The 26,063-nt window shown below is 36.3% G+C and overlaps 1 protein-coding gene across 4 annotated transcripts in view; it reads right to left on the bottom strand.

Annotated features, from left to right (window-relative positions):
* DACH1 (dachshund family transcription factor 1) overlaps positions 1–26,063 on the bottom strand; it is a 368,620-nt gene that overhangs the window by 116,285 nt on the left and 226,272 nt on the right. For 3 of the 4 annotated variants that reach the window (XM_074912150.1, XM_074912169.1, XM_074912158.1), the window contains exon 4: positions 4,311–4,483. In XM_074912150.1, coding sequence (XP_074768251.1) covers positions 4,311–4,483 — 173 coding nt within the window. Of the gene's footprint in view, positions 1–4,310; positions 4,484–5,025; positions 5,182–26,063 lie in introns of all 4 variants that reach the window. The other variant, XM_074912141.1, reaches the window with a different exon arrangement.

Raw genomic sequence — 26,063 nt, 5'->3', positions numbered from 1 at the left:
TTCATATATCTTTCTCCTGAGTGGGAAAAAAAAAAAAAAAAATTGCTGTAGTAAAACTGCTAACAAGCTGAGCCTTTGAAAACATGGGCAGGTGATGAAAGCCACCTCATGTCTAAAGCATCCCCAGGTCACAGCTGTCACACTGACTGCAATTCATTGCTGTCACAATCTGCTGTCCCTGCTTGTTGTTGCTCTCCTCTTATTCATCCAACTCATATATCTAAACATTCCATTACAAAAAGACATCTAATGTTCGTCTCATGTTCCAAAGGGCACAACACTCTTCTGAAATATAATTCTGAAGATTTTAGAGCTCAGAGTTCACTGCCAAATCTAAGGTGTTGTTTTGTAAGGCTTCCCTTGTAATTTTGTCTTTGTCTCATCTCCTGAACATAGCAGGATAAAATGTTTGGTTAGTACATGATCTCAGCTTTACTCCAACTTCTTATCATGAAGAAATGAAATATTGCCCAGTAATAGAAAGGCATTTGAAGCTTTGTGAGTTTAAAGATAACAGCACTAACTGTGAACTTGGCGAACTGGAAGGAAAGGTCAGCAAGTCATCTACCGTGGCATTGTTCACAAAGGCAATTCTCCTATCCAATGAACCAGATTGTTTATAATCTGAAGACTCAGATTTTCTAAGACTTAACTTTGTCTTTGTTACTTAATTTAGATAAGATTACTATTGATTTACTTTTCAGAGTAGAAATTTCTCATAGCTCTTCTAACTTTCAAGCAGACCTTAAACTTGTAAACATCTTGTACTCTAATTTCAAATCTACACTGTCATTTCAGGTTATAACTATGAACTCCAAAATGAGTGATTCACAAACTTTTCAAACCAACTTGTGGAAACATTATCAATGAGGAAAACGTTTAAGTAAAATTAGGGTTAAAAAAATGAGCCAGAAGATAATGAAAACAAAACCAAAAACGCTAAAAATGTAGCAGTAAAAAAAAAAAAAAAAAAAAAATTATGATTCTAATAATAAACAGTTTTGTGAAAGAAAGCAACTGCACTGTTTATCCATTCCTATAAAAATAAAGAAAAAGGAGGTTTGGCCTTCTCAGTTACATTTATTCTCTAAGACATTTATTTTGATTGCAGTGTGTTATTATTCATAAACTTTACATTGCCAGTGCAATGTCCAAAAATTATGCTGATTAGAGAGTTTGCTACTCAGCTACTCAATGAATGTAATACAATGAACATTAAAAATCACAGCCTCTGACTACGCCTAGTGAGGAACAGGTAAATTGCCAGTGACATGCCCATGTTCATTGGAAGAAAACCCCCCTAACAATGACCTCATGCTTTCATGTTGCTAGGGTTTATGTTTCAATCCTGTTTGATACTACAAAATAGGAACATAATTACTTGGCCATGCTATCTCTATCCATATGACCATATTCATCTACCACAGGCAAAAACAGAGAACATTAAATCTAGACAATCATTGTACCACAAAGGTGCTGAAGGAAAGAGTAAGAAGGTACTGTAAGTTCCTTAGCCCTTACAGTATTATTGAAATAACTATGTGCAGCAAGATCTTACATTTCGAAGTGAGTTCTGGATGGCAGATTAACCCTTGTGTTTATGTATTTACCTGTAGTACATTGTAATACAAATGTATTGTGGACAATATGTCACAGGCCTTGACTGAAGAAGTCACAGCAGAACTTGGGTAGTGTCTCCATCAGGTTTTACCTAAATGTCCCAAACTTGACTGTGCAAACTTTAAAAAATGTATATTTCACCCTTGAGTGAGCACACTTTTCTAAATAGAATTTAGGCTAATTCAGCCATTTGAAAACACTTCATTGTAAATCCACATCTTTTTAATTTATGTTTATGTGCAAACCAGATGGGAACATGAAACCTGGTTTGTTAAATAACTTGCACAAGATATTATGCCAGGAGCTGCGCAGAAGTTGGCAGCTATGATTAAGATTTTATTAGCATGAATATGGAATAGTTGAATTTTCAGACACGACGGAGATAAATAGTGTAGATTATTAATACAAACAAATGCTTAAATAAGCAAGATTTTGAAAAAAAAAATAATTTCCAGTTACAAGGTGCTGTTAAAATGTTTCAAACAGAGAATCAAAAATGCTAGGTACTTTCAAAATCTTCACCTATATTATAACAAAACTATCTTTCCAACTAGATGAGATACAAGAGTGAACTTAAGAAATTAAGGAACTCTGGGATAAGGAAAATTTTCTCGTATGGGACTGCCTATGGTTAATATAATAGACATAGGTATATGATGACAGTCTGCCTTTCAGAGTCCAATAATTTTAAACCTACTAGACAGGTTTAGATCAGAAGAGTCCAAATGTACTTCTCAATTAAGTGCTTCCTGGGTCCAGCAATGTTCCCATAATGGGGTGAGATCTGTGAACATACCATGACCTGCTTTCCACAAAAAGACACCTTTTTTACATAGCCTAGGAGCTACACTGTACTTCAAATGTACCTGATTTTGGCAACTGGAGAAAAACATCAGGGGTCACACTGGGGTATGCTCGCAGAGACATATTTAAATGTAGGCCACAGTAACTTAGGCAACTTTAATAGCTAGAACTAGCCTGTAAATCAACTTTATAAGATAGCAGTCAGCTTGTCAAAGTTTAGAAACAGAAGGTTACCAGTGCTTGTGAAGGTCAAATTTTGTACTCTTACACATGAAATCAAACAGCTCACAGAAAATGAAAGGGGAAAATAGTAGGAAAAATGGTGAAAATTAAGTATTGTTGCCACAGCAGTTCATATTTTCAGGTGTCATTTAGCATATGCTCCATCCCAATCTTCATTTTATAGATACCTCTGTAATACCAGCGGTCACTGTATCAATTAAGATATTTAGAATAAAATAGACCACCATGTATGTTCCAGAGAACTTTACTATCAGGTAACTTACAAAATATTAATCATGAAAATCAAACAAAGAACAAAGATGCAGAAATCATCATGTAATCAAACAGTTAGTTAGCAGCAGTGTTTGTATTCCCAAGATATGTGCAAGATGGACATTAGGATGTCATCTAGCCTTGCTGACAGAGCACCTGAAAGAAACAATTCTGAAACCAGTGTCATAACTCCCCATGTTATCAAAGGTGAGAAAGGGATGCCACTGAAGGTCTCCAAAGGAGATTCTATGTTTTAAAGTGCAGGTACCTAAATTAGGTCACCAGACTGCATTTTTCTAGGTCAATAGCAACGTAGATTTGTTGACTTTTAACTGAATGGCTCTTTATCATTCTGGGCTTGTTACGCTAAAGAGGACAGGAGCACTTGTTGAATGTCTTAATAAAATCAGACCACTCTGTTTAAGTCATCATGAACTTCAACACTTCTGTAACTCTTGATTTGAAGGTCCAAGAAAGTTTAAGTTTACCCATTTTTTGTCAAAGGAATTGCACTAATGGACAGACATCCAACGTAGCCCTAACTTATCAGATATCCTTTCCTTTGCATGTCTATTTCTAACATACAAATGCTATATAAAAGCACAAAAGTTTGTGTACTTTCTGTATCTCATTTATTAGAACTAAAGAAGGATAACAGGTAAAACAGACATCTGAAAAAATGTCAAATGAAATTATAAATATCTAGTAGTAAGGGAGCAAACTCTTTTAAATGAAAAGAGATAATCTTCAGTTAGAAGACTCCATGCCTTTGTTAAATACCTCTATAACCAGATTAATTTAGTTACAGGCAGCAAACAAAACCTAAAATGGGTAGACAGTTTCAGATATTAGGTATCTTGGAGGTATCTCTACAATACAACAGTTATGGCCTGCAGATTACTGGGTCTGTTCTGTGCAACTTCATTCCATTCTGCTCTGGGATTTGGTAATTTAGGTTCTGAAGAGGTAAAGTATCAAGCATTTCAGCCTTCTTCAGATAGTTTGCAGCATTTCAGTTGAAATTCTTAGATTTAAAATTGGAAGAACAGTCTCTTTAATTTAAGAAAGGAGTAATCTCTTCCTTCGTATTTTGAAGAACATTGCCATTAAATTACAGACTTTGAAATATGAGAAATCAGAAGGGTGAATGCTTCAATTTGAGCACTGTTTTAATACTGATTTAGAGCAGGGGTGAGGGGAACTGAGAAGATAACACTGGCCACTAGCAGCCTACTGTGTTCCCAGAGATACAACAGTTGGGCTTCTTGTATATATTGACTTTAGGACTTACCTTATAACATTTGACACCTACCCACCTTTACAATATTTATCATAGTTGTGAGTGTGCCAGAAATTGGTGTTTTGCTTTGGGTTTTTTTTTACATAGTTACCTTAATAACAGATGTCTCAACTCTGGATGGAGGACTCTGCACTTGTGCTGCTGCCGCCATGTTAGCAATGGTACTAAGGTGATTCATCTGGCTCATTGCCATCGTGACAGAGGCTGGAGGTAGGCTCACAGGAATTAATGGGTGGGGCATCATCATAAAAGGAAGTTCCAATCCTGGTGGAGGAAAAAAGAAAAAAAAAAGAAATAGGTTTATGCATCTTTTTAAAATATTGTCTTCTTTTTCCTCCTGATGGACGGTTTTCAAGTGATGGGTGACAAGGTGGTTCACATTGCAGGACAAAGCAGCTATATGTCAGTTCTGTTCTGGGATATGCATGGGTAAATCACTAGCAACCATGGAGGGTTTCTAGCCACAAGGAGAGGCTATTAGACCTCTTAGTTTGTTCATATCAGTGTAATGTATAATATCATTGCTAAGCAATTGCTGGTTATTATCTTTTTTAATATCTGCTGTAAGGTGCCTTTCAATGCATTATTATGCCACTGATGCACAGGTTAGCAGTTATTTTAAGTATCAATTTTATTGCATATGTATTTGTTCTTTACTGTCTTCGCTTCCCCTGCTTAATACTTTAAAGGAAGTATTTCAATATTCCCCATATCTTTGATTTTTCATAGCCTATTTATGTAAACACAAAATAAAGACAGGAGTTGGAAAACTGCTGATGTTAGTGCTGAAAGATATCAACCCGTACCATTTGGCAGAAGGTGGTTCTGTTGAAGAGGGTTGAGAGGATGGCTAACTGGAACATTATGCTGTCCAGGCAAGTTGGGGTGGTTAACAGAGGCCTGTGATCCTTGGGTGGGGGGAGACTGAAGTTTTTCTTTATCCCAAGAACCATCACTGCTGCCTGTGGGGAATGAATATATATTATTTGGAATGAATATATATTAATTGGATTTGAAATTTTCAATGTCTGAATTTGCAAGCAAGGCCAGCAATCTAACCTTTTTTGCAAGTGGCAATTTATATATTTTTTTAGTATGTGGGTCGGGGGAAGGACTTTTGTTTTTTTTTTTTTCTACCCTCTGAAAAAGATATGTAAGGATAACTTTTTAAAATTAAGGATTAGAACACAAACCTAGAAGTATTATAATTGTGCTCATTCAAATGCAGTTTGTGTTGTATTTTACATTCACTTTTGCCACTTTTGGCAAGTGTAACTATATATGGCATTTGTTTTATAAGTGAGAGAATATTTTTGCCTGCAGAAGGTCTAAAAAAATAATATTGCCTGTTATGCCAATTAAAATTTAAACGTCATATGTCTTCTTGTATTTGTGTATAAATAAACATTATAGAAAGTAACTAAAAATTTAATTTATTGAGGGCACCAACACACATGCATATGTACTTGGCTGACAGTTCTATTTTGTATATTCAATTTTTATTTCATATTATTAATTAAAATGTAAGGGATTATTAATCGATTCCAGCAGTCTTCTGGTAGTGGAATGAACTAACAGCAAGGAAGAATGTGGACGAATAAGTGTTGAGACAAGCAATAATTCATATATTTGAGAAATACCCTTCTTCACTATTGCAGACCTCCTCATAAAAAAAATACCCACAGAATTAAACAGAAGAATACCATTAAAGGACAATACTGAAAATTCATATAACACTGTTAATTTCTACATTTAGATATAATGAAAAGTCTAAAATCTTTCAATCTGACTACTTACATTATTCATGATGCATATTTATGTATAATGTTGAGATTGGGTATATGTATGTTCACGCATATGAAATAATCTAGACAGTCATTGTATGAGTTTATTTACCATATACAATCAATAAACAATGTTTGAATATATTAATAAATATGTATATATGCATGCATTCTCAGCAGTATTAATATACCCATCAGCAATATATGAGTGATTCCTTTTTCATACAGAGCACAATTTCACCCTCCTGACTTTGAAAGTTTGCACTATTTTCATGGGAATTGCTCTTGATAAGGACTTCAGGACAACATCAGTCCAGACCTATTTAACCTATACTCAATTTCTATTTAGCATTAGGGATTACAGCAAAGTGCATATTTCTGAATGTTTTCCTGCGTATGTTTTACAACTTAATGAACAACAGGGCCAGAAAAACAACAGGCCTGGTATCACCTCCTCCTTATTTCAGCAGAAACAGGATTAGCACGTTAGTCTTGACATTTTTTAACATCGTTTCCATGGGATGAAAAAAGTACAAAAAGTTGGTAGAATTCCAATTTAATTTCTCTAGATCTATTAAAAAACTGATTGTAAAAGCTGTACAACATAGTTTATAATGAAAAATACTCCATTATTGCCATGATTTTTTTCCCTAGTTACTTCATGAAGACAGTTAAGGCTCCATATAAATTCTAACTCATTAGCTCACTACTGTCTCAATCCCAGTGTAAATTTTACAGAAGTAGGTAATGAAAATTCAGTCCAAACTCTTCCACAATCAAACAAAGCAATTTTAGGAAAAAATGAAACTAATCAATTATATGAGATACTTTTTTACAAGAAATTGTAACATCCTTTATGCAGAGTACAGAGTTGAGCGGGTTAATACATGATTTGAATCTCATCCCCTCTGATAAGTGAATATGTTTTCTTGTATTTTAAAAACTCAGAGACTCTCAATAAACATGATGTACTTTCAAACACATGTGCAACTGACTGAGCTAAATGTTATCTGGAAAAAATATTTTTTCAACTTAATTTTCTTTTCTCTTATTTTCTTCTTTTTGCCACTGTGACATAAATTTCACTTATTCTGAATATTCTTCTATTAAAAAATATGACTCTGAAAATCAGAGTTAAACACAAAAAAGTGAGTTAATCTCATTTAATTTTAGCAAAATGTAGGTGTTGATGCAGATACAGTAGAGAAAAGACAGGTAGTTCCAAATGGTTATTCATTCAATCTTAGGGCATGCATCCATAACAAGGTAAAGCTGTTTTTATGATACTTCGGGCTTCATTGAAAAACAACCACTGGAATCATAGAATCATAAAATCATAGAATTGTTTATGTTGGAAAATACCTTCAAGACCATTTGAGTCCAAACATTAACCTAACACTGCCAAGTCCACCACTAAACGATGTCCCTAAGTGGTACATCTACACCTCTTTTAAATACCTTCACAAATGCTGACTTGACTGCTTCCCTGGGCAGCCTGTTTCAATGTTTGACAACACTTTCGGTGAAAAAATTTTTCCTAATATCCAATCTGAACCTCCCCTGGTGCAACTTGAGACCATTTCCTCTTGTCCTATCACTTGTTACTTGGGAGAGGAGACTGACACCCACCTTGCTACAACCTCCTTTCAGGTAGCTGTAGAGAGCAGTAATATTTCCCCTCAGCCTCCTTTACTACTGGCTAAACAGTCCCAATTCCCTCATCTGCTCCCCATAAGACTTGTTCTCTAGACCGTTCACCAGCTTCGTTGCCCTTCTTTGGACGTGCTTCAGCATCTCAATGTGTTTCTTGTAGTGAGGGGCCCAAAACTGAACACAGTAATTGAGGTGCAACCTGAGTAGAGAGGGACAATCACTTCCATAGTCCTGATGGCCACACTATTTCTGACACAAGCCAGGATGCCATTGGCCTTCTTGGCCACCTGGACACACTGCTGGCTCATATTCAGCCGGCTGTTGACTAACACTCCCAGGTCCTTTACTGCCAGGTAGCTTTCCAACTACTCTTCCCCAAGGCTGTAGTGTTTCATGGGGTTGTTGTGACCCAAGTGCAGGACCTGGTACTTAGTCTTGTTGAACCGCATACAATTGGCCTCAGCACATCACTCCAGCCTGTTCAGATCCCTCTGTAGAGCCTTCTTATCCTTGAGCAGATCAACACTCCCACCTAACTTGGTGGTGTCACAAACTTACTGAGGGTGCACTCGATCCCCTCATACAAATCACTGATAAAGATATTAAATAAAACTGTCCCCAGTTCTCAGCTCTGGGGACCAGCACTTGTGACCAGCCACCAACTGGAGTTAGCTCCATACACCGTAACTCCTTAGGCCCAGCCATCCAGACAATTTTTTACCCAGAGTACATGTGTCCAAGCCATGAGCAGCCAGTTTCTCTAGGATAATGCTATGGGAAATGGTGTCAAAGGCTTTACTAAAGTCTAGGTAGACAACATCCACTAAGGGGGTCACCTTGTCATAGAAGATCAAGTTAGTTAAGCAGGACCTGCCTTTCATAAACCCATGCTGACTGGGACTGAACACCTGGTTGTCCTGTACATGCCACGTGGTGGCGCTCAAGATGATCTGCTCCATAATCTTCCCTGGCAGCAAGGTCAGACTGACAGGCCTGTAGTTCCCTGCATCCTCCTTCCAGCCCTACTTGTAGATGGGCCTCATCTTCATTAACTTCCAAACCTTCAGTCAGCTGGGACCTCCCCAGTTAGCCAGGACTGCTGATAAATGATGGAAAGTGGCTTGTTGAGCAATTCTGCCACCTCCCTCAATAATCTTGGGTGGATCCCATCTATCCCCATAGACTTGTGTGTGTCTAAGTGGTGTAGCAGGTCACTAACCATTTCCCCTTTGATTATAGGGGCTTCATTATGCTTCCCATCCCTGTCTTCCAGCTCAGGGGAAGTACTGGTCGTCAGTACCCACTACCCAGAGAAGTACTGGTCTTACTATTAAAGGCTGAGGCAAAGAAGTCATTAAGTATGTCAGCATTTTCCTCAGTTTTTGTCATTAAGTTTTCTCACGCATCCAATTAAGGAAGGAGATTCTCTTTAGCTCTCCTTTTCTTGCCAATGTATTTATAGAAATATACTTTATGTAGCCAGATTATGCTCTCGTTAGGCTTTGGCTCTTCTAATTTTCTCCCTGCATAACCTCACGACATCCTTGTAGTCCTCCTGAGTTGCCTGCCCCTTCTTCCAGGTTGCATAAACTCTCCTTTTTTTCCTGAGTTCCAGGCAAAGTGCTCTGTTCAGCCAGGCTGGTCTTCTTCCCCACTGGCTCATCTTTCGACACATGGGGATGGCCTGCTCCTGCACCTTTAAGATTTCCTCCTCGAAGAATGTCCAGCCTTCCTGGACTCCTTTGCCCTTCAGGACTGACTCCCAAGGGACCCTGTCAACCAGGCGCCTAACAGACCCAAAGTCTGCCCTGTGGAAGTCCAAGGTGGCAGTTCTGCTGACTCCCCTCCTTACTTTTCCAAGAATCAAAAACTCTATCATTTTGTGATCGCCGTGCCCAAGACGTCCTCCAACCATCACATTAACCACAAGTCCTTTTCTGCTCACAAAGAACAGGCCCAGCAGGACTCCTTCCCTAGTTGGCTCCCTCACCAGCTGTGTCAGGAACTTATCTTCCACATCGTCCAGGAACCTGTTAGATTGTTGCCTCTCTGCTGTAATGTATTTCCAGCAGATATCTGGTAAGTTGAAGTCCCCCATGAGAAAAAGGGCTAGTGACTGTGAGACTTCTCACAGCTGTTTATGGAATATTTTGTCTGCCTCTTCATCCTTGTTAGGTGCTCTATAACAGACTCCCACCAAGATATCTGCCTTGTTGGTCTTTCCCCTGATTCTTACCCATAAACACTCACCCGATCATCACCATCATTAAGCTCTAGACAATCAAAACACTCCCTAACATACAGGGCTACCCCACCACCTCTCCTTCCTGGCCTATCCCTTATGAAGAGCTTATAGCCGTCCACTGCAGCATTCCAGTTGTGAGAATCATCCCATCGTGTTTCCATGATAGTAACTATATCATAGTTTTCTTGATGCACAATGGTTTCCAGTTGCTCCTGTCTGTTGTCCATGCTGAGTGCATTAGTGTAGATGCACTTCAGTTGAGTTACTGATCCCGCCATCTTTTTGGGGGGAGAAGCCCTAGTTCCTATGTGACCACTCTCAGGTGCTTCTGTGGTTTCTAACACATCAATAACCCTCGTGTCTTTGCTGCTGCATGGATCTCCATCCCCTGCCTCCACTGAGATGGCAGATCGAAGGACATCCTTAGCACTTCGTCCCTCAAACATTGGCATGCAGCCCCCAGGCTTATCTTTAGCAAGCCTGGTTTTATCCCTTTCCCCCTTCAAATCTAGTTGAAAGCTCTTTTAATGAGCACTGCTAAGGCCTGTGCAAAGATCCTTTTCCCTGTTTGAGACAGGTGTACCCTTTCTCATATATATATATATATATATGGGAATACATATAATACATAGATATATATTAGTAATTATAGGAATATTTGTTAATATTATAGCAAGGAAGATATTTGCATTTTCTAGGGCTGGTGAATTCCCAGTAATAAGATATTTTTCCTATTTATTAGCAAGATCATCTACAGTACAGTTAATTTTATGTTACACACTGATGTTCAGTATGGAGATAGAGTCAATTCTGCTGTGACCCTTCCTAACCTCGTCACAGAATTTTGCACGGTCAGTCACAGATTGCCAATTATGGCACTGCTTATGTGGCTCAGAAATTAGAGCTTTTCTAAATCAGTACCCCTTTCTGCCTCAAAATTACAGTGTCTATTGTTTTAGAGTGATACTGAACCCAATAATATATTGGAAGAGAGAAGACAAGCTCCAGAAAGCGAAGTATCGAGGCTAGTATTTAGTCAGTGACAGATTCTTTAATACTTGTAGTCTGGCATCATCTGTCAAGATTTGTTTACAAGGAAAATGATTCATAGACAGAATCCAATCCATAACATTAGAAACCACTTTCAAACTACAGGCTGTTGCACTCCTGAACACTTTAAGTGGGCAGACACAGATACAAATAGTCTTGGCCATTTGCTATATTTTTCTTATGTTAGTTAAGCGGAACAATTTTACTCTTCGAGGAAACAGTTATTTTCATTAATGTCAAAGCAAAATGTTATTCCTTAGACACTATTCACCGGCTGCACAACAAAGTGCAAGCTACCACTTCTGTCACTTTTTACATTTGATTTTGATTTAATGCGTACAGTGGTTTCAAAGAGTATTAAAAATCTGTTGCCTTCTTCCTCTTCACTTGTTGCCCTGCTGGAGGCTTATGTTTTTCCAGTTTCCATCAGTGGTTGTCAAGTCTTTGTAATAGGATTAAAAGCTTGGACACCTGATATCCCTGGGTGCTGCAGTTCACCCTCATAAAAGCTGTTTGCTTTAAATTGAGAGAAAATCAGTTTTTAGTGGCATAATTAATTAAATTATGCAAAGTGTTCCAGATTCAGCATAACACTTTCTGAAGCAGCAATTGGAAGCTCTACATTGCATTCAAACTGCATTTCAATTGATGCTGCACTAGGCTGACCAGAGTAGCATTTTCAAAGCTTTCAAGCACAAGGGATCCAATTTTGAAATGCAAATGCTTAATGTTGAGTGCTCAAACCCCATATATGTGCACTTGAATAGGCAATTCGGTAGCCAACTACATATTTCATATGTGATAGTGCTAATACGAGCACTCGAAAAATTGAAATAGAAGTTCCAAATGTAAGTACATGTGCTTAAAAACTGGGCTCAAATTGTCTCACATATACTCATCATGGACAACCTGATGGAACAAAAATGACAATACATTTTCATAATTTAAAAGGTAGACTACAGGATTCAGTGTATTTCCCATCTCCAACATTTCAGCACATATTTTCCATAATGTGAGTTACCTTCTCCCATAATCAGCGGTTACACAACAAACCATTATTTGTACACTGAAGTGGGTCTGTAAAAGCCTGATGCCTGGATTATTTGTATTCATTAGTAGCACAATTAGGTAGCTAAGGATAGTAATAATAAATGAAAACAACTCTGGACTGGAACGTAATGCAGCCAAGAAAAAGAAAATGAAGCAGAAAACTAGACTGTACAATGTCAGCCTTGCAAACAAACTCTGATCTAAACATACCAGATTAATTTTTATAATCACATTTGCTTACTCCTCTTCCTTTCTTATTCTGTCCCCATTAGGACTCAGTTTGCCTAAATTTAGGTTCCTACAATGTGAGCTGAGCAGCTTAGTTTCTGTCAACAGGGATCTTGACAACAGACTCTGGAGAACTGTTGAGCTCACTCTGTGGGAGATAGACCTATCTTTGATCAGCTGAATCTGAACCTCCTGGTTCCAGGGACTACAGTGACCCTTCTCCCAGACTCAACGGCCTAAACACACACCCCCTGAGATGGCCAAAATAATTTGAGACATGTCTTACAGGGTTGGTGAGTACAAAACAGAACTTGCAGGAAACTCCACGGCTATCCGGAGATGTAGATCAGGCAGGATACATGAAGGTACCTAAGACAGTAGCACATATCTATTTCTAGGGAACTAAGAAAAACCTTTCTTGATTATAGATGGATTCTAGAAATTAAAATTAGGCTATCTAGCAGGCCCTCAGGTCTTCCCCTTCCTTTCATGTGGAAAATTTGTATATTTTATGGCATCCCAAAGAACACTTCAAGCCTGAACAATTCAAACCACTATTTTTCTTTTTGTGTACTGCTGATCTTCTTTCAGTCCCCTAATCTTGCTGTTATCTTCTGTGTTTGCTGAAACGGTTTGTATCTCAGCAACAATTACCAAACAAAGCATCCGTATCAGCTGTGTTGGCTCATTTTTCTGAAGTGGACTATTCACTATCTAGGCTATTTATGTCCACTGGAAAATATGCATAATCAGTGTGCTATAAAATTGGTAATCTTAGCATCCTGACAGTGAGGAAACCTCTTCATAAAACTGTCCAAATGAAATTCTGCTGCTTTAGAATTTGAATTGCCATAAATCTGTGATTCCATTTGTGTATAATTCAGACTCCTAAAATCAACAGTAGTATTTACCTGCAATATATGAGTGTTGTGAGACTGTATAAAAGACAGACATCTACATAAAGGCACTTTTGTGAGACCTCTATATTACTGGTTCATCATTAAAAGAAGATGACCTTTGCCATATGTAAACAGTATGTGTCTCATATTATTGATAATTTAAAAGAAAAAAATGTATTACTACCTCTTCTGAGATCAGGAGAGCAAGTACTATGACACAGGAAAACAGTAGGTTACCCAAGACTTCTCTGGAACATTTTGCATTCTGCTCTAGATAAGGATTTTTATTTTCTTTTTTTCCCCATCACAAAGCCTTGCTTGTTATTTTCTGTTTATATAATCATGCTTATGCTCTTAAATAGGGCATGAGCAATGTGGCCTGATAACTGAAAGTTTTTATAATTTTCTCTAACACAGTGGGCTTACGGGTCTGTAATTTGTAGTTCTGCTATTATCAATGACAGAACATAAATAGGTATAGAGTCAAATTCAGAAAAATAACCCAAAACCAAACTGAAGAACTATTCTTTGATAAACATTTTCCCACAGAAATATATAAAGGAGAACCCAGGAGAACTTTAAAAATCACATGTGTTTTCTTCTTTGCAGACAATAGTAGCAATCTGAAAAACAGGTTTTAGTCTTGGTCATGCTGACTGCTTCATTTATTGTCTTAATTTTATTGCATAGGTTTTCCTTGGCAATGGCAGAGAAATGATAACTACTCTTTGCACTGTAAGCCAGATTTGTACCCACTTTACTCACTCTTTCCATATTTATGTTTAGATAAATAAAAACTGCACTACAAACTGGTAATTCCAGGAAATAAGATGGAATTCTACATGCCGAATATCACAGTCTATGCTTAATCATGAATCAGAAAATACTGAATTTATATAAACTAATATGTGATTTTTTTTACAATTACAATGAATCCCATGGAATATGTATATTTTATATTAATCCATCATTATTTCACCAAAAAGATTAACAGAGGAAAAATCTTTTTTACTATTCAATTTAATGAATAATGAAACTGTCTAACACAAGTGAAAGCTCAGCAACTCAGTTACAGACTGTGTGACATTTACCTAAAAATAGATTTTCCATTTGTCTCCTTTCACAAATACCTAACGTCCTCATTTCATAGATAATATACAGTTTATTTTTATGGCTATATGATGTTATAAGATAAGAGTGCAATTTAGATATGTAAAAATAGATTTGTGACATTATCAAGAAATAAAAAATTAGATGTAGTTGTACACACTATATTCAGAAAAATAATAACCGGACAACATTTTACTGTCAGGTACACCTGGGCAAATATGTTAACTTCAGAGCAGAAAACTAGAATTACTGCTAGTCCCTTGATGTAGAGTTTTTATAATATGAAGACTAATGAGCTATCAGAAGTCAACCAAATCAGCAAAAAACTACATTTTCTTTATTTCTCTTTCAACATGATGAACATCACAAATTATTTCATGAACATCGTGATTATGGTTGTATGTACTTATTTATAAAAATTTCCCATTTAATAGATGATATATTACTGTATATTCTCACTGTATGTAATTGCGTATATGTCTATTTTCTGTGTGCCTAAGGAACAGGTGAGACAGAATATGCCCAGCTGAGTAGTGTATAACTTCATGTTTAGAACAGTTGATGGAAAATTTGGGTTTAAGTTGTTTTAGCAGAAGATCCCATGTTGCTTCAGTTTATAAAGAAAGACATTATCCTCATTCAGGTTTTTTGGCCTGTATAATCAGTATAATAGACTTGGTATTACAGGCTTTATTTTTAGTACATTCCAAGCTAATACAGACAGATCCAGATGCAGGTTTGAACTTCCGAGTGACAGCACTGTGATACAGGCCTATGGGTAAGTGCTGAAGCTTTCCAGAAAATATGAATTTGGACGGGAGTTTGTGCTTAACATCTACACTGGTCTGATGCAGACAATACCTTAGTTGGTGTGGACCATGATTTCTGACCCTTGCTACCTCTAGTCTGTTTTACAGCACCTAATTCTATATTAGCAGTGCTCAAAACCAAAAAAAGCAACCCAAAGCAATACACCATGTATCTATTCAGTAACTTGCCTTCGTTCTTTTCTTTATCTTTACTAAAGGATTCTTTTGAATGACCTAAAAAGTTTTTTAAAAATAACCTACCTACTGTCCCTTTAGCTGAAAGATAAAAATCCTGCTGATCTTCAGGACACCTAAGTACAGCTGATAGTCCTGTAATACAATAAACTAACAGAAGGAAATAGTAGAAAATCCTCTGTAAGTATACAGAAGTGCAAAAAGTATGCATAGATAAAGTGCATAAAGTGAGAATCTCAAGTTTCCTAATGCTTTCTGTAAATAGAAAGATATATACCGTTAGTTTGACACCACTTTGCCCCACCTGTTTTAGCCATGCTACAATACAGAAAACTAAGAAATGCAAGATACATTGGGTTGGAAGTACTGAAATTAAAAGCGAGAAGGCCTCTACAAACTCATGTTCAGTCTATTCAAAAAAAGATGCACCAGGGATGAAAATGCAAAGCAGGAAGGCTGACATATTACAGGTAATCATGTTTATTGATGATTTAAAAAAATAATTGCTGTACTAATGAGGGATCTTTCAATTTGCAGCACAAATGCTGCATAGACTCGTAACAGTACACAGGATCTAAAAGGCTGCACACAGAATACTTTCTAAACATTATTCTTCGGATCTTTGCTCATTGATTTTTTTAGTAATTTTCTTAGAAAACGAGACTAAATTATAAAAAATCAGTCCTTATCAATAAAAAGATTAACATCCAGTCTTAAGCAAATGTGATAGCAAGGTTTCCTAGCAATTACACCCCTGTGGTCTCTGGGAGAATAACCACAAGTGCGCTGCATGAAACCCCACCCTCTCTCTGGAGCACATGGCTGGGTTTCCATTCAGGGAAAAGGAGATTTGTATTTGCCCAGATCTTGGCTTGATGTATAGTGCGGGGCTGGAAACACCCTGCCCCAGAAAGGTTTCTGAATCAATGTCATGTGTCTTCCACACTAGAAAACTTCTGCAGGAAAGCCAGAAGACTGCAAAAGCTCCAAGGCTCATAGAGACATCTTCCTTCTTTGGGAAGCAGGTGCTAACTCAAAGCTTCAGGACTCACTCTTACTCTTGAGCTGCCTGTACAACTTTGTTTTAGCTCTCTCGTGACTGTTGGTATAGTCTATAATTTTTAGGCCTTATATAGTCTTTTTGTAAATTTGCAACATGTAGGAGGCTCACATCTCAAAGGAATCTAGATACAGTAATTATAATAATAAAAATATTATAATAATTATTATTATTATTATTTTAAATGCCCTTTTTTCTAGGTTTTAGACACACAACTTCACCACTCCAGTGTTATCTGAACACATATGTATGTATCTGTGTGTACATCTTTGCTTTTATGTCACACACACCCCCCCCACAATCCATATGTGTAAATACATAAATGATACAGCAAATTGTTAGCTAGAAATTTACGAAAAAGTATCTGCTTTTCATACACTTGGATTTGTATACGGAGCATATATGTCAACTAGCTCAAAATCCATTATGCTCAGCCTAGCAAACAAAATTATACCGTGAATCACGCTTCCTTCGTTGAAGTTTAACACATATATTATCATGTGTTCTCTGCAGACTAAGAATCATTATTACAGCTCAGCTGTTATTCAGTACTTCATTATGCTACAATAATTTCATGGTGCACTTAAGCCTTTAGGTTTTTTGCTGTATTTCCATGTCCCAAGACAGAAAACTGTGCCATTATGTTACTTAAAGAAGGAAATCTTATCTAAGAGTTCAAGGATCCTGAGTCTTGTTTCTGGACTGCTAAAACTGTTCCTGAACATTTTTAATTTTTTTTTTCCCTCAGGATGATGAAATAAAAAAGACAACTAGTATAACTAGTAGTAACAATAGTAGTAATAATATGCAATAGTTAGAGCAGGTGGACAGTCCTGGTCCCAAAGGGTTTGCAGTGTGAAACTGTTGTAAGAAACAGTACATGTACACAGACAACAGACCACAAGGAATTCCATTCTGTAAGGAAGATTTATATATAAATGCATATCTATTATAATTGGTTTTCACAACTGCTGCTGTTTATGCAAAAAATATCATTTTCAGATTTAGTCTACCAATATTCTCCCATTTATTTACATATTGACACTCTATGTTATTCACAATTGCTGCTCTTTTTCTGACTGGAGCCTTACAAAAATGATCAAACGTAAAATCTTAATGCAAAGGCACCAAAAAGTATGAAATTGGATTAAGAGGGTAGGAATATGAAAGCGATGTATCCTAAACAGTAAATTTCTTAAATATTTTCTTGGATTTTTATGATTCGGGTGGAGGAACGGGTAACTACTTCCTAATTAATTTTGGGGTTTTGTTAAACTTTTAAAATGGAAAGACGTCACTATCTTTAGGTTATTTAAAACAAAATATTTATGTTTCTTTACTTCTGAAGAGGTCTGAACCACTGTTACCAACAGCCATCTCTAGCAGAAAAAATTCTCACCTACTGTGGAAGAGACAAAAGAGCCAAGCCAAGCCACAAAAGCCTTGTCATTAAATGATAGCTTGTTATGATAATTTATTCAATATTGGCTTTAGAGTTGTCTCTTTTTTTTTCTGTAATAGTTCTAGGACAAGAAAGTTCTCCTAAGATATTATACCCAGATTTAGTACTCTGAACTTTAACAAGCCCACATGAATTTATAGTCATTCTAGTATCTTATATCAAACCAATTTGTGCAGAATGCATGCACCCTTTAATTGTACTTTGAACAATATGTCTAACTGTGTCTTAGACAAAATTCCTAGCAAGGGATTTACATTCACATCCATCTCACCTAGTAAAAATCGGGATGGTAGACTCTTTCAGTGGTCAGGAAAACACATAAACATGTGTTTTATTCTGTTTCCTAGCTCCATCAATCTTTCTTCATGACCAGTAATTCAGCTGGTCAGAGATGAGGGGAGGTACATAACAGGAAAGACAAAAAAGTACTTTTTCTTCACCTTGCCTTGACTCAATTAGAAACATTATTCTTCAGGTCAGAACTGTGGGTACAATGTTGAGAAAGATAATCTCTGTTCCCAGGCCTCTTGCTTTCTGGACAAGTTTCTTGACTAGTGTATAACTGGTGGCTATTATATAATAACAAGGTGGGCTAGATGCCTTCTCAGTGGCCTGTGTTCAGTCTTCTGCACACCAAATAGATGAAGATGTTTCTCCATTTTTAAGTCTCTCAGACTTAAGCCTAACAAACAATGAGATGTTACCATGTTAGAGTTTTACATTTTCCAGCCCAGTATCAGGTATTTGTGGGTCATCATTCATCCTAAGTTACTCAAAGCCAAATGAAAACATCTCAGCCAGTTGCCTGGATTCCATTATGGTGGCCAGGCACCTGAAAGTTGCTTGAAATTGTTCTACCACATTGGAGCTGGCAGTGTGTTTTATTGCATACAATCCATCACTGTGGAGCATTATTGACTACAGAGAAGTTGGCACTGCTAATTTTTATCTACCTCATGTCAGATGAGAGGGATCCAGATGTAAATCTTTGTCTAGTGTTTTCTTTAATGCCCAATGCTAGGCATGTTGTTGAAAAGTTATTTTGAAAAACTGTTAGTTTCTACCATGAGTGTTTTCTTGATATAACTCAAGGAACCATGATGCTGTCCCTTCAAGAGCAGGTAAGCGTGTTATTTCATATTCCTGTTACAATGTTAAGAATAGGTTTCCAGGTCTCCACTTTGATAAAAGTCAGACAAGCCAGAATCCCAAAGATCTTTTAAGGGTTGCTGGGACAGTCTGATGTTCAGGGACTGGTATTCTGGGATTATCACTAATAAATCAAAAATATCAGGTCGCTGCAACCACTATATCTGTCCACCTTCAGCACAATCCAATCTCCACTTTGTCCATTATAGCACAAAGAGAAGCCATAGCGGACTCTTTTAAAGTATTGGACTGCAAAACCATGTCTTGACTACTGAACTCATCTGAGAATGCTCTCAATGTCCTTGCGTGTTTCTCAATGGGGCCTAAGAGGTCTCTTCCTCTATCAAACAAAACTATCATGAACATGCAAAGAAAAAAGTTTCTGCATGATGTGTTGACAAACTTATTACTCTTGCATGTCATAAAATATAAGTGTAATACATGTAATACATGCTGCTTAAGTAAAGAAAAGCAATAGTTAGTTTTAGATTGAAAACTCTTTAGGCATAGAGTTCAAACTAAAACATTGGACAAAGGACAGAAGTTTTCCTGATGCCCAAGGAAAAATTATGCAAAAATTGTGTCTGCTTTTCCAAATTCTGTAAAATTTTATTATGATATAACATTTACGTCTTTAAAATGAACTTGAACATTTTTTCAAAAGCTTTGTTTTTCCAACCTGTCTAGTATATAATCAGTATACATTCTGACAAAAATAAATATAATGACTACTGGTTTACAGTAAAAGCTGCATTTCTCACTTCTAAATCATCACTTTTAAGACATAGATATACAGATAAATCATTAACAGATAACAATTATCCTAGAAATCAAATTTGGCCTAAAAGCCAGAATAACTTAATAGTGGCATTCCTAGAAATGGAATTATAAGTAGTAGCACCTGACATGTGGCATACAAATTTGGCATACAGCTTACATGCCCTGCAAGATGTAGAATACATAATTCCACAATTATACTCCGTAACAGGAAAACATCTACAAACCATTTTTAAACGCCTTTCCCTTTAAAAGATTACGACTGAAATCCCATTTCCATTGAAATCAGTGAGACTTGACTAAGGCCCAAATTTCATTCCACTTGCTTTGATGTACCAGTCTGAGAATGGCTGAGTACAAAGATACAAGTTTTAATTCAAAGTAGTGCCGAGACATGTTAGCTCAAGGGATGTACAAATGCTAAAAATTGGCTAAAAACTTTATTATCTTGTGGCTAATCTACCAAGGGATAAAACATGTTATTTAAATATGAGATATATGATAACAGAGTATTTCTCCTGTTAAGTGATTCACTAAAAAAGGAAATCTGAAAATCAAGAATACCATTAGTTTCCACAGGGATTTCTGCACAGTCTTCAGGACTGATACTGTGCTAAAGTATTAGTACAATTTTTCAAGCAGATTACTCTGAACATAATGCTTTGAAAAATTTAAAAAAGGAGAACAGATAGTAAATGTCATTTCTTTCATAACTACAAAATGCAAACTCCAAGTGTTTTAACCTAATGAATAAATGAGTTTGTCCTTTATGTATAAAATATAGTTTGTGTTTGTTGCACAAGTTTTTTAATAATAGATGAATTTTAGGTTTGCTTCAACATATTCAATAAAGTGTGATTAATTTGGTTTTTCAAAAATGCAAACTAGACATTACTATATTACTCTGCAAAATGCACAGCTTGCAACATTATTGTCTCTGTGGGATCTTAAATTGAATTGTAAAATGTGTCTTATTTCCAGTTTGATTTATGTAAGAAATTTCAGTGGATAATGCCCTTTTTGAAGTTTCAGTGCTTTCTGCAAAGAAAAAATACATAACTAAAAATCATGACATAGCTTATTATAAATCACAGCAAAGTTTTATCCTTACATAATGTTCCACTTAAAAATCATATACTGATGCCACATACTATGTTCAATTCAGTGAATTAACTTTTTTTTTGGTTTCGTATTATGACAGATTATATAACGCATTTTTGACATGTTCTGTGATTTTATTGCGATATTCTAAGTAATTACCAAATCTCTTTTTCTCTAAAAAAGCTTTCCTGTGCCCTGAGAATTAATCTATGATACCATTTAACTTGGCTTTTTGAAGTAAATATCACTAGATAAAAAGCCAGCTGGTTCTGAATAATGGGATACTTGAATGAATGTATTAGTGTTTGAAAATGAGAGTACAAATCTTTTAAAAAGATTAATTTCCATAAGAAAGATAGCTCACAGATCTACAAAAGAATAAATTCAAAACATAATAAACTGGCAGAAAGAGAGGTAGATTAAAGTAAAGGCAGCAGCACCTTGTTATTGCAGCTGTTGTATAGCAATGATTCTGTATCAATTACAACATTTGGTAGGTATGGGCAGCCTCTTCAAAGGTTTCAGTATAAAGCTTGAGCCTGAAATACACAGTACACCCTACGTAATAACTTCAGTGATTAATTTTTTTTCTTAACAGGACATAACTTTTGTTCCTAACAATTGAGTCTCTGGGAAGAGTTACAAAGACGCTTCTGACTTTAATGTGAAAAGCTAACATCAGTTTTGTTTGTTATTAAAGATTTGGATATGAATTTATCTTTATCATGAAAAGAGCTTGGCTTTATCACCACACACAAATGCTGACATCAGCATGCAAACTGACTTTTGTTGTCCTATGGAGTTTATTTTCAATATCCTGTTTCAAAGTATGTTTCCCTGAATGGGTCTAGGATTCTGTTCACACAATTGCTTTGGCCAAGTATTAATGAAAATTAAGTTTGCTGATGCCACTAAGTACTGTGGGTTTGCACAAAACAAATTGCAAGACTCAAGGAATGAAATCATTTGGGGACTAAATTTAAAGTACATGGGGGTTTTGTTTGTTAGTTTGTTTTCTGATGATGGGATTAATCTAGCTTCCATCAGATCTACACGAAGTTTTTCACTGGTATGTGTGGAAGTCAGGTTGGTTTTCGTAACCTGTTCTGGGCAATCTAGTGAGTTTGTCAAGAAACACAGTATATCCTTGAAGGATTTTATAAAGCACTGCATTAGTAAAGTGCAGGGAATTACACCTGCCAAATCATACACAAAACCTGTGAGACTTTCTTCCACGGTAATAGTCATGAAGTGCTGATAATGCTAGTACCAATATAATTTAGACAGCAAAAGTCAGAAGTTCCAAAATAATGTTCTTTGCTGGCAAAACTGCTGGAGAGCAGGTTTAGCAGGATCATGGAGCCCTCCATGTCTGGACCATACCAGTGCAGCTCCAAGAGAGCAGCAAGTTCCTAAAAAAGTCTAATGGGCATATGAACCACAATTGAAGAGATTTCTACCTTAGCCAGATTCAGACTGATTTTCAAGTGATTAGAACCAGGTACTCTACTGTCACCTTAATGACAAATTTTAACTCCTTCTTCCAAAGCTTAGAACCATTAAACAAAATGAAAATATTTGAATACTGAAAGCTATTCCTATTTCTCTCCCGACTTGATCTCTGTGGAAGCTGAATCATTGTTGCTGTTGAAACCTAGAATAATGAATAATGGTTGAGGGCAGACGTGAAAGAAAGATACCTTAAATAAAAATTTCAGCTTAAAATTTTACAAAGTCATACAAGTGATTACTGAAAACACAGCCTATACATAAACTGCACTATGTATACATATATGCAGATTCTTATCGAGATCTAAAAGACAAGATCCAACACAATTTTTAAAAGCATCCTAACAGAAAAGTTACTAGGAGCATTGCAATTTAAATAACATTTGTAACATAAGTTATAATAACATTCAGAACTGGACTAAAGTACCTTGTCCTGAACTTCCATTTTGTTCTAGTATTTTTTCAGTTCAATTCAACATATTTTGATTTATACCTTGTCTTCTACATTTGTAGATTTATTAGATATGTATCACACATTTCTCAATACATGGATACTTTCCACATCTCTAAACCAGAGCATTTCTAATTTCTAGTGCTTTCAAATTAATGTATTTCAAAATTTCTTTTGTATTCCCTATTTTGCAATTTTGGCATATCACAAGTAACAAAAGCAGATCCTGAAATGTCAGCATTTCATGTGGAATGGATATTCAAGTGTTCCTATCACACAGTGTGCTTACAGCAACTATAAATAGACAGTGATGCAGACTACACGTGAACTGCTTATATGAATGCTATTCAAAATAATAGTTTGAGAATGGCAGTGAAGCAGAAGTTTAGGATATGGCCACATGATCAAAGGCTACAATTAGTTAATAATTAGAGTTAATGGTTAGTCCCTGACAGTTGAGCCAAAGTAAGTGGCCATGCTGTACAACAGAACCTGTTACCCTAAAATTCACCTATGTCAAAAACACACTGCATGGTCAGCAGAGCCCCATAAGGAACAAATTATTAAGCCATGATAACTCACAGGTTTTCATTCATATGCCCACCCCTCTTGTCAGAGATTGTTATGGAAATATTATACTGAATATGCAAACACATACGACACTTGCGTGCACTAAAAATGTCAACTACACCAATGCTTTCTGTACTATATAGCGATATTGCAAGGCACAAACGTGTGCTGCCCTGCTGGATAATGAGAAACTTTAGTGAAGCACCAAGTCAAAAGACTAGAATTAGATCTGTGCAACAGCTGCGATGAGTCATCTCAAAGATCATACTTTCCTCCATTATTTTAATTTGCTAAGTCAAATAAACCATCAGACTCCCTTGTAACGCTTTGAGAACATTGCAGACCTCCACTCAGGAATGAGCTTTCAATGATTAAGAATAATTTGAGCTGAGTAAATGAAACTAAAAACAAATCAGTGAAGTATTTCAAGATTAAGGCAAATGTCTACTGCAATGCAAGTGAAAGGAGTTTAGACATTACAAATAATTTATCTTAGAATTCATTGACATTTACTGTGAAAAGATGTTTCTTTTTAGTCTTTGTTAAAACTGGCTACAAAATGTTTACAGCAATTTCTGAAAGCAACTCCAGATTCTTTGTTAATCATACTACTTCAGGAAAGCTGCTTTTAGTTAAAATATAAAAATCGTAGTTACAAGGTTTCTGCAAACATAACTGCCATTCCATTAAGGAAATGGCACAGCAAACAGTAAATAGTGGCCCCAAGGGAAATGTAAGTATTGATTTTATTACTATGCTGGTCGGATTATATTTGCAATTGTCAACTCTAATTTTAGGCTGTGCATTAAGTATCCTTATAATAGCTTAAGGAAAAGAGCAAATATTAATTAGAACATATTGATAATGTTTTTATAAATCTTTGATTTAGTGCTTACCAAGCATGTATTTTGAAAAAATACAAACCTACTTCTTGCTTGTAAACGTAGCTAATAAATGAATAGGCAGAAACTATAATTACATGGATTATATGATACTTTTGTGAATCAAAGCATCTGCTGGATGCAGTTACTTAAAACTAAAATGAAGTGCAAATATATTTATTATTACACATAGCTATCTTATGGAAAATAAGGTTGAAATCACTATTCAAATACAAAATGATTAGCACATTGATTGTGACTGATTTCAACAATTGCTTTTTGATAGTCAGACTCTTATTCACCATTTAGTCTCTGAGTATAGATGTCTGTTACACATGGAAACTGCAGAAAGAGTTATATACACAGATACTATTAAAGGTAATTCATGACCATTTTTCCTACTCTTTAATTAATTTAAAACAGTACTTACATAAACCCAAACTTATTATACATTACCATTTGTTTCTGATAATATCCACGTGTACTTAACTAGCAGAAAAGACTCATGACTCACTTTGGAATTGAACTGCTAAAAGCAAATACTAGCAGACAATTATCTAATAGAAAATAAAGATTTAATGGCTGCTTCTTCAAAGTTTCACAATCTTCCTATACAAAGTGAAAAGATGGTAAGTATGTGGCGAAGGTTATTTCAAACAATGCAAGACTGATTGGACAATTCACAGGAAAAGGATTTCCTACCCATATGTACTTTGTATTTCAGTTTGCAGTCTGACTTGCACAAAAAATACACTACAAGTGCCAGCCGATGTAGCTGACACTTCAGAAAACTCTATTTCTGAGAAATTTCTGCTTAATGTGTTAAATTTCTAAAGGTAGCTAAAAATAATTGTTTGTGCAATTTACAGTGTTGTCAACTCTTGAAGTTCTATCATCAATCCTGATATCATTCATAGTTCTTAAAAATCTCTGCTACAAGTACGGTGATTTTAGCATCTCAGTTAAGATTAAAGAAAAAAAAATCCCCCTGTTCCCTCCAGCGGTGTGCCATAATATCCCAAATTGAGTGGGTGTCCCTGTGGCTGGGAGAGCATCCCCAGCTGGGGGACACCTCTCTAGGAGGGATACCCTCCGTGTGTCCAGCCCTGTCAGGGATCTGGTGTTTCTGGAGTGCAGCTGCACATGTACCTTGGTCTTAGCACAGTCATTTCTAAACACTCTCTTGACTAAATTTTACATTGTGAAGCTTTATCCTACACTTTAAGAAAGCAAAAGATTACAAGCACAGTAGTGTCTAATAATTAGTTTTCAGGCAAATGACTTGCAACTGTTCTGTACCTATCCTGGACTCTATGCATATACAAATATGCTGACTGCTGAGATAGATAGTAAAAGGGGTTTGAAAGGTTTCCCCTATTTCCTAACAAAAGGCAGAGAAAAGAAAGGCCTTGCTGAATCTTTTCCTGCCTTGCCCATACTACCTGTACAATGAGGAGCATGCACAGGGACAGATTTGCTTCATGGGATGCAGAAAGGGCATATCCAAGGCTCAGCGGGCTCTTCTCTCATACCCAGAGAGAGACAAGCTCAAAAGATATCACCAGCACTTTGTTCTCCACCAAAGCACAGCTTATCACAGAGCTGGTCTGGAAGCTGGGCAAGAAAAGGCTCTCCATACGTATCCTCTGTAGACTATACAATCTAACAGCCTCTGCAGAAGCCTGAAGGTGAATAAATTGACGTATGTTATGTTTGGCATGTATCAATGCACCTAGATGTATAAAAGTTCAAGGACCATATTTGTTATGCATGTATTTATACCTTCTTTCCTCCCAGGGGACATCAAGATCTTAATCAAAAGTCTCAGTAACACTTAGGTGGTGCAGAGTGGATTGTTTGC

Source organism: Athene noctua, chromosome 1 (genome assembly GCF_965140245.1).
Source record: "Athene noctua chromosome 1, bAthNoc1.hap1.1, whole genome shotgun sequence".
Lineage (NCBI taxonomy): Eukaryota > Metazoa > Chordata > Aves > Strigiformes > Strigidae > Athene > Athene noctua.
Note: the sequence above shows the minus strand (reverse complement) of the source record. Positions and strands in the feature narration are given on the sequence as shown.